The sequence below is a fragment of the Salmo salar genome, chromosome 19, assembly GCF_965601325.2.
Source record: "Salmo salar chromosome 19, fSalSal1, whole genome shotgun sequence".
In the NCBI taxonomy this organism is placed as follows: domain Eukaryota; kingdom Metazoa; phylum Chordata; class Actinopteri; order Salmoniformes; family Salmonidae; genus Salmo; species Salmo salar.
This window is the reverse complement of record NC_138309.1, coordinates 74700184-74715419: the sequence shown is the minus strand read 5'-3', so window position 1 is coordinate 74715419 and position 15236 is coordinate 74700184. Positions and strand designations below refer to the sequence as shown.

Sequence of the window (15236 nt, the reverse complement as noted above, 5' to 3'; positions counted from 1 at the left end):
AATACATATACATGCCCGTCTGAAGTTTGCCAATGAACATCTGAATGACTCAGAGGACAACTGGTGAAAGTGTTGTGGTCAGATGAGACCAAAATGGAGCTCTTTGACATCAACTCAACTCGCTGTGTTTGGAGGAGGAGGAATGCTGCCTATGACCCCAAGAACACCATCTCCACCGTCAAACATGGAGGTGGAAACATTATGCTTTGGGGGTGTTTTTCTGCTAAGGGGACAGGACAACAAATATTGGGTGAGAACCTCCTTCCCTCAGCCAGGGCATTGAAAATGGGTCGTGGATGGGTATTCCAGCATGACAATGACCCAAAACACACAGCCAAGGCAACAAAGGAGTGGCTCAAGAAGAAGCACATTAAGGTCCTGGAGTGGCCTAGCCAGTCTCCAGACCTTAATCCCATAGAAAATCTGTGGAGGGAGCTGAAGGTTCGAGTTGCCAAACGTCAGCCTCGAAACCTTAATGACTTGGAGAAGATCTGCAAAGAGGAGTGAGACAAAATCCCTCCTGAGATGTGTGCAAACCTGGTGGCCAACTACAAGAAACGTCTGACCTCTGTGATTGCCAACAAGGGTTTTGCCACCAAATACTAAGTAATGTTTTGCAAATCATTTTATAACATTTTTGACATGCGTTTTTCTGTCTCTCACTGTTCAAATAAACCTACTATTAAAATTATAGACTGATCATTTCTTTGTAAGTGGGCCAATGTACAAAATCAGCAGGGGATCAAATACTTTTTTCCCCCACTGTACATCAAGCACTTATTAAAAATATGAGAGATTGGGGTAGAAATATGGGGTAGATATATGGGGCTGAGGCTGAGGTTGGATGAGGCTGAGCTACAACCTTCTATAGCTGAGGGGACAAAAAAAAGGGACTTTGCTTGGGACTGTACAATAGATGTTTAAACCCAGACAGCTTTTAGGGAAACACTTGTGACCTGTCGTTGGGTTAAGCCACAGAAGAATAGCCAGCAGTTAAAGCTTAAATGTTTCCGTGTCGGTAGGCCTACGCTGTCTAGTAGGCCTAACTTTTGAAAGTACTATGCTCAGATTCCTAATAATATCTCAGATTTAATTATTTACAAACAGGAACAGTTTCATTGCAAACAAGACACACTGATTTGGCATTGGAGAAATATGATAAGAAAGGCACGTAGGCCTATCTCTGTCCATTCTGCAGTTTCGGTCATTTGTGTGGTATTAAAAAATATTCCGCTAATATGTCAAATGAAGGAGAATTGCGTGAAATGTTTATAAAATATTTTTTTTCTCTGATCTGCAAATACGATCATAGATTCATGCAATGCTTTTACTATAAAGGTCTTTCCACCCCTAATCTTGTCCATGGTGGTCTGTGAACCAACAACCTTCTGACCTGCAGCCCTGTGTGCTATCAAAATCCTGCGTTGCCATGTAATGCTTACAGGACGAAGAACAGTTTCTAAAACTGTATATCTAAGGCTCTGGTCTGACCAAGAATTGAGGGTAAACGGTAGACATGTTCTCTGCTATCCACTTTGTTTTAATTATTATTTTGGGTATAGGGTAGGGTCACTTTTTAGTTTTAAGCGTTCATGGAGGGTTTAGGTCAAATATATTTAGCTGAAGGGAGGGCCATTCATTTTCGAGAGAGACGATTTTCTCAATGTAACCCTTATTATAAATAACTTTCACTCCCCGGCTACTTTCAATAGTCGACTCCAGTTTTCCCTACACCACCATTAAGCACGGGTAAAAATGGAAATGGGTCTGAACATAGGCCATCTGATCAGTCCTTCCTTCCCCACCGTACCCCTGCATTACTTGATCATTGGTTTCTGACCCATCAGTCCCCAAGAACAGTACTAGTCACAGTTCCTGTTTAGTACGCCTTCCTTGAGAAACAAAGGTCATATATATTTGATCGCCAAGTGTCAGGATGACCTAATTGGATCCATGCCAATTTAATTAGAATATCTGTGTTGTATCGTATCATCAACAGAGCGCAGATTGTTTAATATATGCAGTATGTACGTACAGTTGAAGTCGAAAGTTTACATACACCTTAGCCAAATACATTTAAACTCAGTTTTTCACAATTCCTGACATTTAATCCTAGTAAAAATTCCCTGTCTTAGGTCAGTTATGATCACCACTTTATTTTAAGAATGTGAAATGTCAGAATAATAGTAGAGAGAATGATTTAATTCATATTTTATTTTTTTCATCACATTCCCAGTAGGTCAGAAGTTTACATACTCAATTAGTATTTAGTAGCAATGCCTTTAAATTGTTTAACTTGGGTCAAATGTTTTGGGTAGCCTTCCACAAGCTTCCCACAATAAGTTGGGTGAATTTTGGCCCATTCCTCCTGACAGAGCTGGTGTAACTGAGTCAAGTTTGTAGGCCTCCTTGCTCACACACGCTTTTTCAGTTCTGCCCAGCAATTTTCTATAGGATTGAGGTTAGGGCTTTGTGATGGCCACTCCAATAAATTGACTTTGTTGACCTTAAGTCATTTTGCCACAACTTTGGAGGTATGCTTGGGGTCATTGTCCATTTGGAAGACCCATTTGCGACCAAGCTTTAACTTCCTGACTGATGTCTTGAGATGTTGCTTCAATATATCCACATCATTTCCCTTCCTTGTGATGCCATCTATTTTGTGCACCAGTCCCTCCTGCAGCCAAGCACGCCCACAACATGATGCTGCCACCCCCATGCTTCACGATTGGGATGGTGTTCTTTGGCTTGCAAGTCTCCCCCTTTTTCCTCCAAACAAAACAATCGTCATTATGGCCAAACAGTTCTATTTTTATTTAATCAGACTAGAGGACATTTCTCCAAAAAGTATGATTTTTGTCCCCATGTGCAGTTGCAAACCGTAGTCTGGCTTTTTTATGGCAGTTTTGGAGCAGTGGCTTCTTCCTTGCTGAGCGGCCTTTTAGGTTATGTCAATATAGGACTCGTTTTACTGTGAAAATAGCTATTTTTGTACCTGTTTCATCCACTATCTTCACAAGGTCCTTTGCTGTTGTTCTGGGATTGATTTGCACTTTTTGCACCAACGTACGTTCATCTCTAGGAGACAGAACGCGTCTCCTTCCTGAGTGGTATGACGGCTGCGTGGTCCCATGGTGTTTATACTTGCGTACTATTGTTTGTACAGATGAATGTGGTACCTTCAGGCATTTGAAAATTGCTCCTAAGGATGAACCAAACTTGTGGAGGTCTCCAATTTCTTTTCTGAGGTCTTGGCTAATTTCTTTTGATTTTCTCATGCTGTCAAGCAAGAGGCACTGAGTTTGAAGGTAGGCCTTGAAATACATCCACAGGTCCACCTCCAATTGACTCAAATTATGTCAATTAGCCTATCAGAAACTTCTAAAGCCATGACATCATTTTCTGGAATTTTCCATGCTGTTTAAAGGCATAGTCAACTTAGTGTATATGAACTTCTGACCCACTGGAATTGTGATACAGTGAAATAATCTGTCTGTAAACAATTGTTGAAAAAATACTTGTGTCATGCACAAAGTAGATGTCCTAACTGACTTGCCAAAACTATAGTTTGTTAACAAGAAATGTGTGGAGTGGTTGAAAAACGAGTTTAATGACTCCAACCGAAGTGTATGTAAACTTCCGACTTCAACTGTATGTACACTGTTGCTTATCAACCACAGATATCATGGCAACAAACGATGCCATGATATCTGCAAATAAAGTGCCACTGTAACTGTAATTTAACACCATTTGTTACCATGATATCTGTGGTTGATAAACAACGGTGTACATACATACTGCATATACAGTGTACATACATACGGTGTACATACATACTGCAACAGTCTGTGCTCTGTTGATGATACGATTGAGACTGTTGGTAACTTACAGTATACTGGACCCCTAAGACAGTGGCACTTTATGCTCTATTTGTTCTGGTTTCTTGCAGTGTGGGAGATGTTGCTACATGTTGCTGATGTGCTGTATGATCTCCAGGTTAAGGATGTGACTGTGGAGGTGGCCACGGTTGACCACACCCTCCAGAGGTTGTGTATGAGGTACAACGGCCGCAGCAGAGCCAGACGTATGTCACGCATCAGGACCCAGCTGCCCAGGAAGAGCTGGGCTCCTCTGTGGAACCTCCAGAACCTGACCATCCTCATCACCGTGGTTGTGTTTGTGGTCGTGGTCATCGTGTGGTCACTGCTCTGGGTCTTCATATGTTAGTTAACCTACATGGAGACTCAAACGCAATGTCTTTCTCACATGTACACATTTTCACAAACATTTCAGTTCTCTAAATCTTCTTGAATAGTTCATTACATTGTATATTTATTCCCAGTTCGCAGGGAGAGCAACAGCGGAGTGTATTTTGCCGGAATGTTCCGTGTTGCCAACGTAGATTTCATCCCCGAATACCGCCAGGCAGAGTCCCATGAGTTTGTTTCCATGGCAAACAAGATACAGCACGTGGTGAGTGTGAGACGATTTACTGTTTTCGGCAGTGGTCAAATACCCTGAGCAAACACACACCCTAAGCTTGGAGCGCTTAGCTACATCTATAGCGTAGAAATAAAAGTCCTTCATTATGTTCATGGTTACTAATAGTATCCCCCCACAGGTGAGCAGTGTGTACAGAATGTCCTCAGTGTCCAAACTCTACAAACTCACCGCCATATCAGACCTCAGGTACACTGTGAATCAGTCAGTGATTGGTTGAATAAGATGTTATAGTGCTTGGCTGGAACAAACCCCTGTACACACATACATCTCCTCACAGTGATAACAAGGGTGGTCTGCTGGTGCATTTCTGGATGGTGTTTGTGGTGCCGAGACTGAAGACCCCAGCCGTTTGTGAGGAGTGTGTAGGAGCTATCCTCAGAGACTCAGTCCTCACCAGCCTGAAGAACAGGTCCTCTGTAGGGTACCTACTGGGCCTGCCCGTAGACATAGATTCCATACTCGTTAATGGTGAGTGTGTGTGTGTGTCTGTGGGGTGTGTGTGTAGGTTTGTGTGATCTCTATATATCCTTTGTTGATGTTCTTTTTGTTCTCCTCAGCTGCTCTACGATCCGATTATACATCAATTGCAGCAGGTGAGTTAACTCAATTCATCTGTTAGTTTTATTGCCACATTATGTTCAGCATCTTCCTACTTCCTAGCACAGCTGTGGTAGAGTAAGAGTACAAGCCAAAGCCCTCCTCTCTCTCTCTGTGCTACAGGCTCTCAGTGTGTGGACAAGCTGTATGCCAGCCTGCCAGGTTCCAGTGTTCCCCTAAACGTCTACTCGTCATGGGGAGGTCTGAGCTGCTACGTCAAGCTGACGTCTACCCCGGGCTCTCTGATCCGCCTCACCATTACCTCCCTGCACATTGAGCCCAGCGACTGTGTCAGCGACGCCCTCACCGTGTACGACGCCCTGCTGCCCATGAGGGGGCGTACTCTCTACAGGTGAGTCAGTGTGACTGTGGATGGATGGATCTCCGGATGAAGGTGAATAGACAGACAGAGAGACATAGACAGACTGACAGAACCCCCGACCGACCGACCGAACAGTCTCTAACACTGTCCATACCCTGTAGGGTGTGTGAGCCCGTGTCCAAGTCCCTGTCCCTGGTCTCCACGTCCAACGTCATGCTGCTGTCCCTCAGGATGACCCAGGGCAACAAGAACTTCAGAGGACACTTCCAGGCCATCGCTGAGGAAAGTAAGACAGATTCTCTCACAATGATACTATACTACTGATAGACTGGTATTTTATCTCGTTGCTGTGTTTCTCCCTACCAGAGCGTGTGACTCACGTAAAGATCCAGGCAGAGCCAGATTTCTCCGGTCAGATCACCAGTCCCTTCTACCCCAGCCTGCTGCCCCCTCAGTGCTCCTGCATATGGACGTTTCAGGTATTTAAGTCTATTTAGCTCACATTCACCCCACTGACTAATATTGATGAAAAGCCAACAGACGTCATGTGTTGTTGTCCACAGACCCCCCACAGTGCTCTGGGAGTGGCTCTGAAGTTCCAGAACTATGTGCTGAAGCTGAAAGACATAGCGGCCTGTGAGCACGGCTGGTGGAAGGTCAAGGAGATCATGTAAGAGTGTGTGTGTGTGTGTGCGTGACTGTCTGTTTTAACCTAAAATCTAAATCAAATCAAACTTTATTTGTCACATGCGCCGAATACAACATGTGTAGACCTTACCGTGAAATGCTTACTTACAAGCCCTTAACCAACAATGCAGTTCAAGAAAGAGTTAAGAAAATATGATGGACAGATGGGTTTCCAGATTGGTTTGTTATTTGTTTGGTTGGTTGATTGATTGATTGATTGATTGTGTGCTGGTGTACATAGATACTGCGGAAGCTACATAGGCCACACCACAGTGTTCCGTATCCCTGACCACACCACTGAGGTGGAGTTCCGCAGCAGCTCCCGGAGCTCTGACCAGCCCTTCCAGGCCGAATCTAGTAGCTTCAACATCAGCCAACGTAACAACTTCATGAGGACCTTTTTCTCTGTCTCGCTTCCTTCTCTCATTACTTCCTTACCCATCACCTTCACTGAATCTGCATCTTGTTAATTTATATATTCATTTTAATTTCACTACCATAGTCCTGAGACAGTAGAAGAACCACCCTGCTCACTCACCTCTCTCCTACTATACCCCCTGTCTCCCTGTTCCCTCTCCGCTGTCTCCCTGTTCCCTCTCCGCTGTCTCCCCCTTCCCTCTCCGCTGTCTCCCTGTTCCCTCACCCCTGTCTCCCTGTTCCCTCTCCGCTGTCTCCCTGTTCCCTCACCGCTGTCTCCCTGTTCCCTCACCCCTGTCTCCCTGTTCCCTCACCCCTGTCTCCCTGTTCCCTCTCCGCTGTCTCCCTGTTCCCTCACCCCTGTCTCCCTGTTCCCTCTCCGCTGTCTCCCTGTTCCCTCACCCCTGTCTCCCTGTTCCCTCACCCCTGTCTCCCTGTTCCCTCACCGCTGTCTCCCTGTTCCCTCACCCCTGTCTCCCTGTTCCCTCACCCCTGTCTCCCTGTTCCCTCACCCCTGTCTCCCTGTTCCCTCACCCCTGTCTCCCTGTTCCCTCTCCGCTGTCTCCCCCTTCCCTCACCCCTGTCTCCCTGTTCCCTCACCCCTGTCTCCCTGTTCCCTCACCCCTGTCTCCCTGTTCCCTCTCCGCTGTCTCCCTGTTCCCTCACCCCTGTCTCCCTGTTCCCTCTCCGCTGTCTCCCTGTTCCCTCACCCCTGTCTCCCTGTTCCCTCACCCCTGTCTCCCTGTTCCCTCACCGCTGTCTCCCTGTTCCCTCACCCCTGTCTCCCTGTTCCCTCACCCCTGTCTCCCTGTTCCCTCACCCCTGTCTCCCTGTTCCCTCACCGCTGTCTCCCTGTTCCCTCACCCCTGTCTCCCTGTTCCCTCACCCCTGTCTCCCTGTTCCCTCACCCCTGTCTCCCTGTTCCCTCTCCGCTGTCTCCCTGTTCCCTCACCCCTGTCTCCCTGTTCCCTCTCCGCTGTCTCCCTGTTCCCTCTCCGCTGTCTCCCTGTTCCCTCACCCCTGTCTCCCTGTTCCCTCTCCACTGTCTCCCTGTTCCCTCTCCGCTGTCTCCCTGTTCCCTCACCCCTGTCTCCCTGTTCCCTCACCCCTGTCTCCCTGTTCCCTCACCCCTGTCTCCCTGTTCCCTCACCCCTGTCTCCCTGTTCCCTCACCGCTGTCTCCCTGTTCCCTCACCCCTGTCTCCCTGTTCCCTCACCCCTGTCTCCCTGTTCCCTCACCCCTGTCTCCCTGTTCCCTCTCCGCTGTCTCCCTGTTCCCTCACCCCTGTCTCCCTGTTCCCTCTCCGCTGTCTCCCTGTTCCCTCTCCGCTGTCTCCCTGTTCCCTCTCCGCTGTCTCCCTGTTCCCTCACCCCTGTCTCCCTGTTCCCTCTCCGCTGTCTCCCCCTTCCCTCTCCGCTGCCTCCCTGTTCCCTCACCCCTGTCTCCCTGTTCCCTCACCCCTGTCTCCCTGTTCCCTCTCCGCTGTCTCCCTGTTCCCTCTCCGCTGTCTCCCCCTTCCCTCACCCCTGTCTCCCTGTTCCCTCACCCCTGTCTCCCTGTTCCCTCTCCGCTGTCTCCCTGTTCCCTCTCCGCTGTCTCCCTGTTCCCTCACCCCTGTCTCCCTGTTCCCTCTCCGCTGTCTCCCTGTTCCCTCACCCCTGTCTCCCTGTTCCCTCTCCGCTGTCTCCCCCTTCCCTCTCCGCTGTCTCCCTGTTCCCTCTCCGCTGTCTCCCTGTTCCCTCTCCGCTGTCTCCCCCTTCCCTCTCCGCTGTCTCCCCCTTCCCTCTCCGCTGTCTCCCTGTTCCCTCACCCCTGTCTCCCTGTTCCCTCTCCGCTGTCTCCCCCTTCCCTCTCCGCTGTCTCCCCCTTCCCTCTCCGCTGTCTCCCTGTTCCCTCACCCCTGTCTCCCTGTTCCCTCTCCGCTGTCTCCCTGTTCCCTCTCCGCTGTCTCCCTGTTCCCTCTCCGCTGTCTCCCCCTTCCCTCTCCGCTGTCTCCCTGTTCCCTCTCCGCTGTCTCCCTGTTCCCTCTCCGCTGTCTCCCTGTTCCCTCTCCGCTGTCTCCCTGTTCCCTCACCCCTGTCTCCCTGTTCCCTCTCCCCTGTCTCCCTGTTCCCTCACCCCTGTCTCCCTGTTCCCTCTCCCCTGTCTCCCTGTTCCCTCACCCCTGTCTCCCTGTTCCCTCTCCCCTGTCTCCCTGTTCCCTCTCCCCTGTCTCCCTGTTCCCTCACCCCTGTCTCCCCCTTCCCTCACCCCTGTCTCCCCCAGCGTGTGCAGAGGGCCATTTCCTGTGCTCCACAGGGCTGTGTGTGGAGAAGACCCGACGCTGTGACGGCCTGGACGACTGTCAGGATGAGAGTGATGAGGTCTTCTGCGGTATGTAAACAGGAATTAACAACAGCATCATTCATGCTAGAACTTCAGTATTGACATCATCAAAATTGTTGTTAAGAACTGATATATTCCTTTAAATGGATATTTTCCTTTTCAGCAAGGCCTAGTAAGAACTGTGGAGGCTCCAGCCCTCTTCACCCACTGTACATGTGCAACGGAGAGAGAGACTGCAATGACGGCAGGGACGAAACCAACTGCACTCTGGGTATAAAGGAATCCTATCCTGTTTTTATATGTGTGTACACTATAAATACAAAAGTATGTGGACATCCCTTCAAATTAGTGGATTTGGATATTTCTACCACACCCTTTGCTGACAGGTGTATAAAATCGAGCACATGGCCATAACATTTCCATAGACAAACATTGGCAGTAGAATGGCCTTACTAAAGAGCTCAGTGACTTTCAACGTGGCACCGTCATAAGATGCCACCTTTCCAACAAGTCAATTTGTCAAATTTCTGCCCTGCTAGAGCTTCTCCGGTCAACTGTAAATTCTGTTATTGTGAAGTGGAAACGTCTAGAAGCAACAATGGATTAGTTGCAAAGTGGTAGGCCACACAAGCTCACAAAACGGTCCTTGCGTTGCAACACTCACTACCGAGTTCCAAACTGCCTCTGGAAATATCAGCACAAGAACTGTTCATCGGGAGCTTCATGAAGTGGGTTTCCATGGTCGAGTAGCCGCACACAAGCCTAAGATCACCATGTGCAATGCCAAGCGTTGGCTGGAGTGGTGTAAAGCTCGCCACCATTGGACTCTGGAGCAGTGGAAAGACGTTCTCTGGAGTGATGAATCATATTTCAGCATCTGGCAGTCAGACAGACGAATCTGGGTTTGGCGGATGCCAGGAGAATGCTACCTGCCTGAATGCATAGTGCCAACTGTAAAGTTTGGTGGAGGAGGAATAATGGTCTGGGGCTGTCTGTCATGGTTCGGACTACACCCCTTAGTTCCAGTGAAGGGCAATATTAATGCTACAGCATACAATGACATTCTAGACAATTCTGTGCTTCCAACTTTGTGGCAAGGTAGGTAGCCTAGTGGTTAGAGCGTTGGGCCAATTACCAAAAGGTTGCTGGATCGAATCCCCGAGTTGTACAACTGACTAGGTATCCCCCTTTCCCAACAGTTTGGTGAAGACCCTTTCCTGTTTCAGCATAACAATGCCTCCGTGCACAAAGTGAGGACCTCAACCCCATCGAACACCTTTGGGATGAATTGGAACGCTGACTACGAGCCAGGACTACTTGCCCAACATCCATGCCCAACCTCAGGAATTCTCATGGTTAAATGGAAGCAAGTTCCCGCTGAAATTTTCCAACATCTAGTGGAAAACCTTCCCAGAAAGTGGAGGCTGTTATTGCAGCAAAAAGGGGGACCAACTCCATATTAATACCCATGATTTTGGAATGAGATGTTTGACGAGCAGGTGTTCACATACTTTTGGTCATGTAATGTATGAGAAAAAAAGAAGAAACCGGCACACTGCTCTTGCTAGTATCACTGCTCTTTAATAAGCTTTACAGTCATGTAATGTATGTCTCTGTCCATATGTGTGTGTGTACCACTAATCTGCCATTGTAGATGAGTATACTGAGTGTGTGTTCCCTGGTGTTGTACAGAGACGAGCTGCTCTGACATCAGTTACAGGTGTAACAGTGGGTCCTGCATCCTGAAGAAGAACGCCAGGTGTGATGGAGTCACCGACTGCCCAGACCACAGTGACGAGAGGGACTGTGGTGAGTCCTCAATCGGAACACAACCACAACTCAACCACAACATAACCATTAATTTGGTTCATCTCAACTACAACGTGAACATATTCCATTTATGGCAACTAAACCTCAATATAAAAACACACAAACAAATGATCCAACCTTGAGTCTAACCCACTTTAATCACTACCATTTATCTACAGTTTCAATCAGTCTAGCCAGACCCAAATAATCCCCACATGGCTTTGTGTGAACCTTCGTCTGATTATGTGTATTTTTACTATGCTGCAGTTATTTAGTGGGTACTGTAGCTGCTTCCCTGTAGCGCTGTCCTGCCCCCACTGTAATGGATCTCTGTGTTTACCGGTAATATGCTGTGATGGTAATGGATCTCTGTGTTTACCGGTAATATGCTGTGATGGTAATGGATCTCTGTGTTTACCGGTAATATGCTGTGATGGTAATGGATCTCTGTGTTTACCGGTAATATGCTGTGATGGTAATGGATCTCTGTGTTTACCGGTAATATGCTGTGATGGTAATGGATCTCTGTGTTTACCGGTAATATGCTGTGATGGTAATGGATCTCTGTGTTTACCGGTAATATGCTGTGATGGTAATGGATCTCTGTGTTTCCCGGTAATATGCTGTGATGGTAATGGATCTCTGTGTTTACCGGTAATATGCTGTGATGGTAATGGATCTCTGTGTTTACCGGTAATATGCTGTGATGGTAATGGATCTCTGTGTTTACCGGTAATATGCTGTGATGGATCTCTGTGTTTACCGGTAATATGCTGTGATGGTAATGGATCTCTGTGTTTACCGGTAACTTTACACACACACACCAACATACATTTATATACAAACACAGACAGAGATATTCATACACACACACAAAAACACATACTGTACACATAGAGACATGCATGTATACACACACACACACACACACACACACACACACACACACATACTGTACACATAGAGACATGCATGTATACACACACACACACACACACACACATACTGTACACATAGAGACATGTATACACACACACACACACACACACACACACACACACACACACACACACACACACACACACACACACACACATGTTCCAAGGTTTTATTAACGATCTGCATCACAGCCTGTGGCCGGTCCTCTACTGTGAAGAAAGTAGACTCGGCCTCGGGTCTTCGGGTGGTCGGTGGAATCAATGCCCTGGAGGGGGAGTGGCCATGGCAGGTCAGCTTGCACTTCTCTGGCTACCTGTACTGTGGAGCCTCTGTCCTCTCTTCTGATTGGCTCATCTCAGCAGCACACTGCTTCAGCAGGGAAAGGTGTGTATGCAGTCTACAGACTGACTGACCACATTATGATCATGTTATAACTACTGTACTGAATAGAAGTGGACCACACTGATACCAGACTGATACCAGATTGACCCCAGCCCAACATCATCATCCACATGCAATTTTTCTCTGGCAATGACAGTAATGAACAAAATTTGCTTTTCACTTCATTGAATAAAGTTTATTTACATGATCCCTGTTCAGCCATAACCTTTGACCTCTAACCACTTCCTCTTGACGCTCCCCAGGCTGTCAGACCCGCGCCAGTGGAGTGCCCATCTGGGTATGCTGTACCAGGGTAGTGCCAGGCACGTGGCAGAGATCCAGCGCATCGTTGTGCACGAGTACTACAACAGGCTGACCTTTGACTATGACATCGCCCTGCTGCAACTGAGGAACCCCTGGCCTCCCTCCCTCAGCTTCCTCATCCAGCCCGTGTGTCTGCCGGCCACCTCACAGACCCTCACACATGCACACCGCTGCTGGGTCACAGGATGGGGGTACCGCTCTGAGGAGGGTGAGAGACAGAACCATGGATATACAGAGTTTGGTGTACAAGACTCTCACATACAGATCATGTTCCCCTCCTCTTTCCTCAGATAAGACCCTTCCCACAGTGTTACAGAAGGCGGAGGTTTCCGTCCTGGATCAGAGTGAGTGTAAGAGGAGGTACGGCCCCGTCTCGCCCCGCATGCTGTGTGCCGGAGTCCCCTCTGGACAGCGGGACGCCTGCAGGGTGAGTGGCCCACAACCACCCTCAGACTTAGTGTGCTCCTATTCCCCTATGCCCTTTACATTAAGTGTGCCATTTAGCCCTCTTTCTTAGTATGTCCTTATCGTCCATTGCCCTTATCCCCTTTACCCATAGGCCCTAATCCTTACCCTTACTGTGCCCTTTTCGCCCTCCCCAGGGGGACTCAGGGGGTCCTCTGTCGTGCTGGGCCCCAGGCCCAGAGGGGCGATGGTTCCTCACAGGAATCGTGAGTTGGGGGGCGGGGTGCGGCAGACCCAACCTACCAGGCGTCTACACCCGTGTCAACAAGTTCACCACCTGGATCCAGAGCCACATCGTCACCTGAGTCAATTACAACACCCTTTATTTTATAGTCCTATTTCAACTGGTATTTACTACCAAATTACAATGTGTACTTTCTGCTGTCTACTTCAATGAATCCCATATAAAATGTAATTACTATCTATACCATCTATATCATCTTTCAAAATACCAGGTAATGAGTGGACAGTATGTAAAGCTGTTACAGGAAGGAAGATCAGGAGAGATTAACAGATGTTAGACGCAGCACTGGTCCCCTTAAGCCAGTCAACCCTAACCACAAACATACAGTGTAAAGAAATGGATATATGTTTGATTGACCCAAATGTTGCGTTACTTAGTTGGGTTGTTTTCTTTAAAAACTGCTGGGGTTAACTGCTGGCCAATAAGATCCAGCTGAAAGCCACTTGTTGGGTTATTCACGCAACCCAGCTGTCTGGGTCAAAGTAACCCAGCGTGTGTTCTGTCCAATATTTACCCAGCGCTGGGTTACCAAATTATCCAAATTGGGTTGTTTTTAACCTAGACTTTTTTAGAGCGTAGACCTCAACTATATGGCCATATAGTCTCCATATCTCTCTGTCTCTGTGTGTCTAGCTCTACACTGGCTCTATCCTAGGCAGCCTGCACTATCGTTTAGGTATTATGTGCATTCCCGGTAATACACTTGAGTCCCCCGTGGAACTACTCGTACGTAAAGCATCCTACATTCAGGCTGTGAAGGCGTCATTTTCTTCCTTAACCACCTTCAATGACGAGAAGGCAGAAAAAACGGGGAAAATGTGCATACTTTCATCATGAAACAATTTCCCGCCACTTTCCACCATTTTTTGCATTTTCTGACAATTTAGGATGCTGCACATCCATGGCTGAAAAGCTGCCTGGGCTACACTGGCTAAGCTATATACTGTACTCTATGTAACAGTAACTGACATGTTGTTGAGTCATCACTTTCAACAATAAATATTCTATGAAAAAACTGCTTCTCAGACTAAATTTCCCCCTTAATGTTGAGTAGGCTATTGGTCATTTATTAGGCTACAACTTTGTAACTCATAAATCCTTATAGAGGTACTAAGGGACAGTTCAAAATGTACTGGGGTGGGGGGGCTGGTCCAAAATAGGGGAGGGTTGTCTAACTTACTTTTTGGTTTTGAGGAGGGATATTTGATTTATTTTTATTGCTTCCTGTTTAGAAACAAAAGCTCAAACAGGAAGTACCAGTGATGCACGGAAGTGGTCGAATGAAGCAGACACGAGGCTACAAGACTGTTTTGCTAGTACAGACTGAGATATGTTCTGGGATTCATCCGATAACATTGAGGAGTTTACCACAACAGTCACAGGCTTTATCAATAAGTGCATAGACGATGTCGTCCCTACAGTGACTATAAGAACATATCCAATGACTGGGACATGGACATGGACGCACACCAGAAGTCCCGCTACAAACATGCAAAAGGACAATATAGGAGGAAGGTGGAATCCTATTACACCGGCTACGACGCACGTCGTATATGGCAGGGCTTGCAGACGATACCAGATTACAAAGGAAAACCCAGCCATGAGTTTATCAGCGATGCAGAACTCCCAAACAAGCTAAATGCATTTTATGCTCGCTTTGAGGAATATAGCACTCAGCCTTGTGTGAAAGCCCGTTTTTCCAGATGACTGTGTGGTCTCACTCTCCATGGCCGACGTGAGCAAAGCGTTTAAACAGGTTAACAATCACAAAGCCGCCAGGCCAGACAGAATACCAGGGCGCGTTCTCAAAGCATGCACACACCAGCTGGCAGGTGTCTTTACAGACATTTACAATCTCTCTTTGTCCAGTCTGTAATCCCAACATGTTTCAAGCTGACCACCATTGTCCCTGTTCCCAAGACCTCCAAAGTAACCTGCCTAAATGACTACCGCCCTGTAGCACTCACATCTGTAATTATGAAGTGCTTTGAAAGGCTGGTGATGACACACATCAACACCATCCTCCCAGACACCCTGACCCACTCCAGTTCACATACCGTCCCAACAGATCCACAGATGACGCAATCTCAGTTGCACTTCATACTGCCCTTTCCCACCTGGACAAGAGAGGAAATAACTATGTGAGAATGCGTTCAACACCCTGGTCCCCTAAAAGCTCATCACCAAGCTATGGACCCTGGAATGAACTCCTCCCTCTGCGAC

The 15236-nt window shown here is 47.6% G+C and overlaps 1 protein-coding gene across 1 annotated transcript; it reads left to right on the top strand.

Annotated features, from left to right (window-relative positions):
• Positions 1-4342: 4342 nt before the first annotated feature.
• Positions 4343-13939, top strand: tmprss7 (transmembrane serine protease 7). Its single transcript, XM_045702684.2, has 16 exons — positions 4343-4473; positions 4622-4689; positions 4781-4971; positions 5061-5096; positions 5224-5452; positions 5584-5708; positions 5789-5901; positions 5986-6092; positions 6351-6487; positions 8792-8899; positions 9015-9122; positions 10544-10660; positions 11791-11983; positions 12244-12512; positions 12595-12731; positions 12907-13939. Exons 1-16 carry the CDS (start codon positions 4381-4383, stop codon positions 13072-13074), a joined length of 2199 nt encoding a protein of 732 aa, XP_045558640.2. The 5' UTR covers positions 4343-4380; the 3' UTR covers positions 13075-13939.
• The last annotated feature ends 1297 nt before the right edge of the window (positions 13940-15236 follow it).

Excerpts from the sequence above, each read along its gene's own strand:
- tmprss7 (XM_045702684.2), top strand. The coding sequence starts at position 4,381 with ATGTTCCGTGTTGCCAACGTAGATTTCATCCCCGAATACCGCCAGGCA. Across the intron at positions 5,453-5,583 it reads AGGGGGCGTACTCTCTACAG|GGTGTGTGAGCCCGTGTCCA; the intron begins GTGAGTCAGTGT and ends CATACCCTGTAG. Across the intron at positions 5,709-5,788 it reads CCAGGCCATCGCTGAGGAAA|AGCGTGTGACTCACGTAAAG; the intron begins GTAAGACAGATT and ends TCTCCCTACCAG.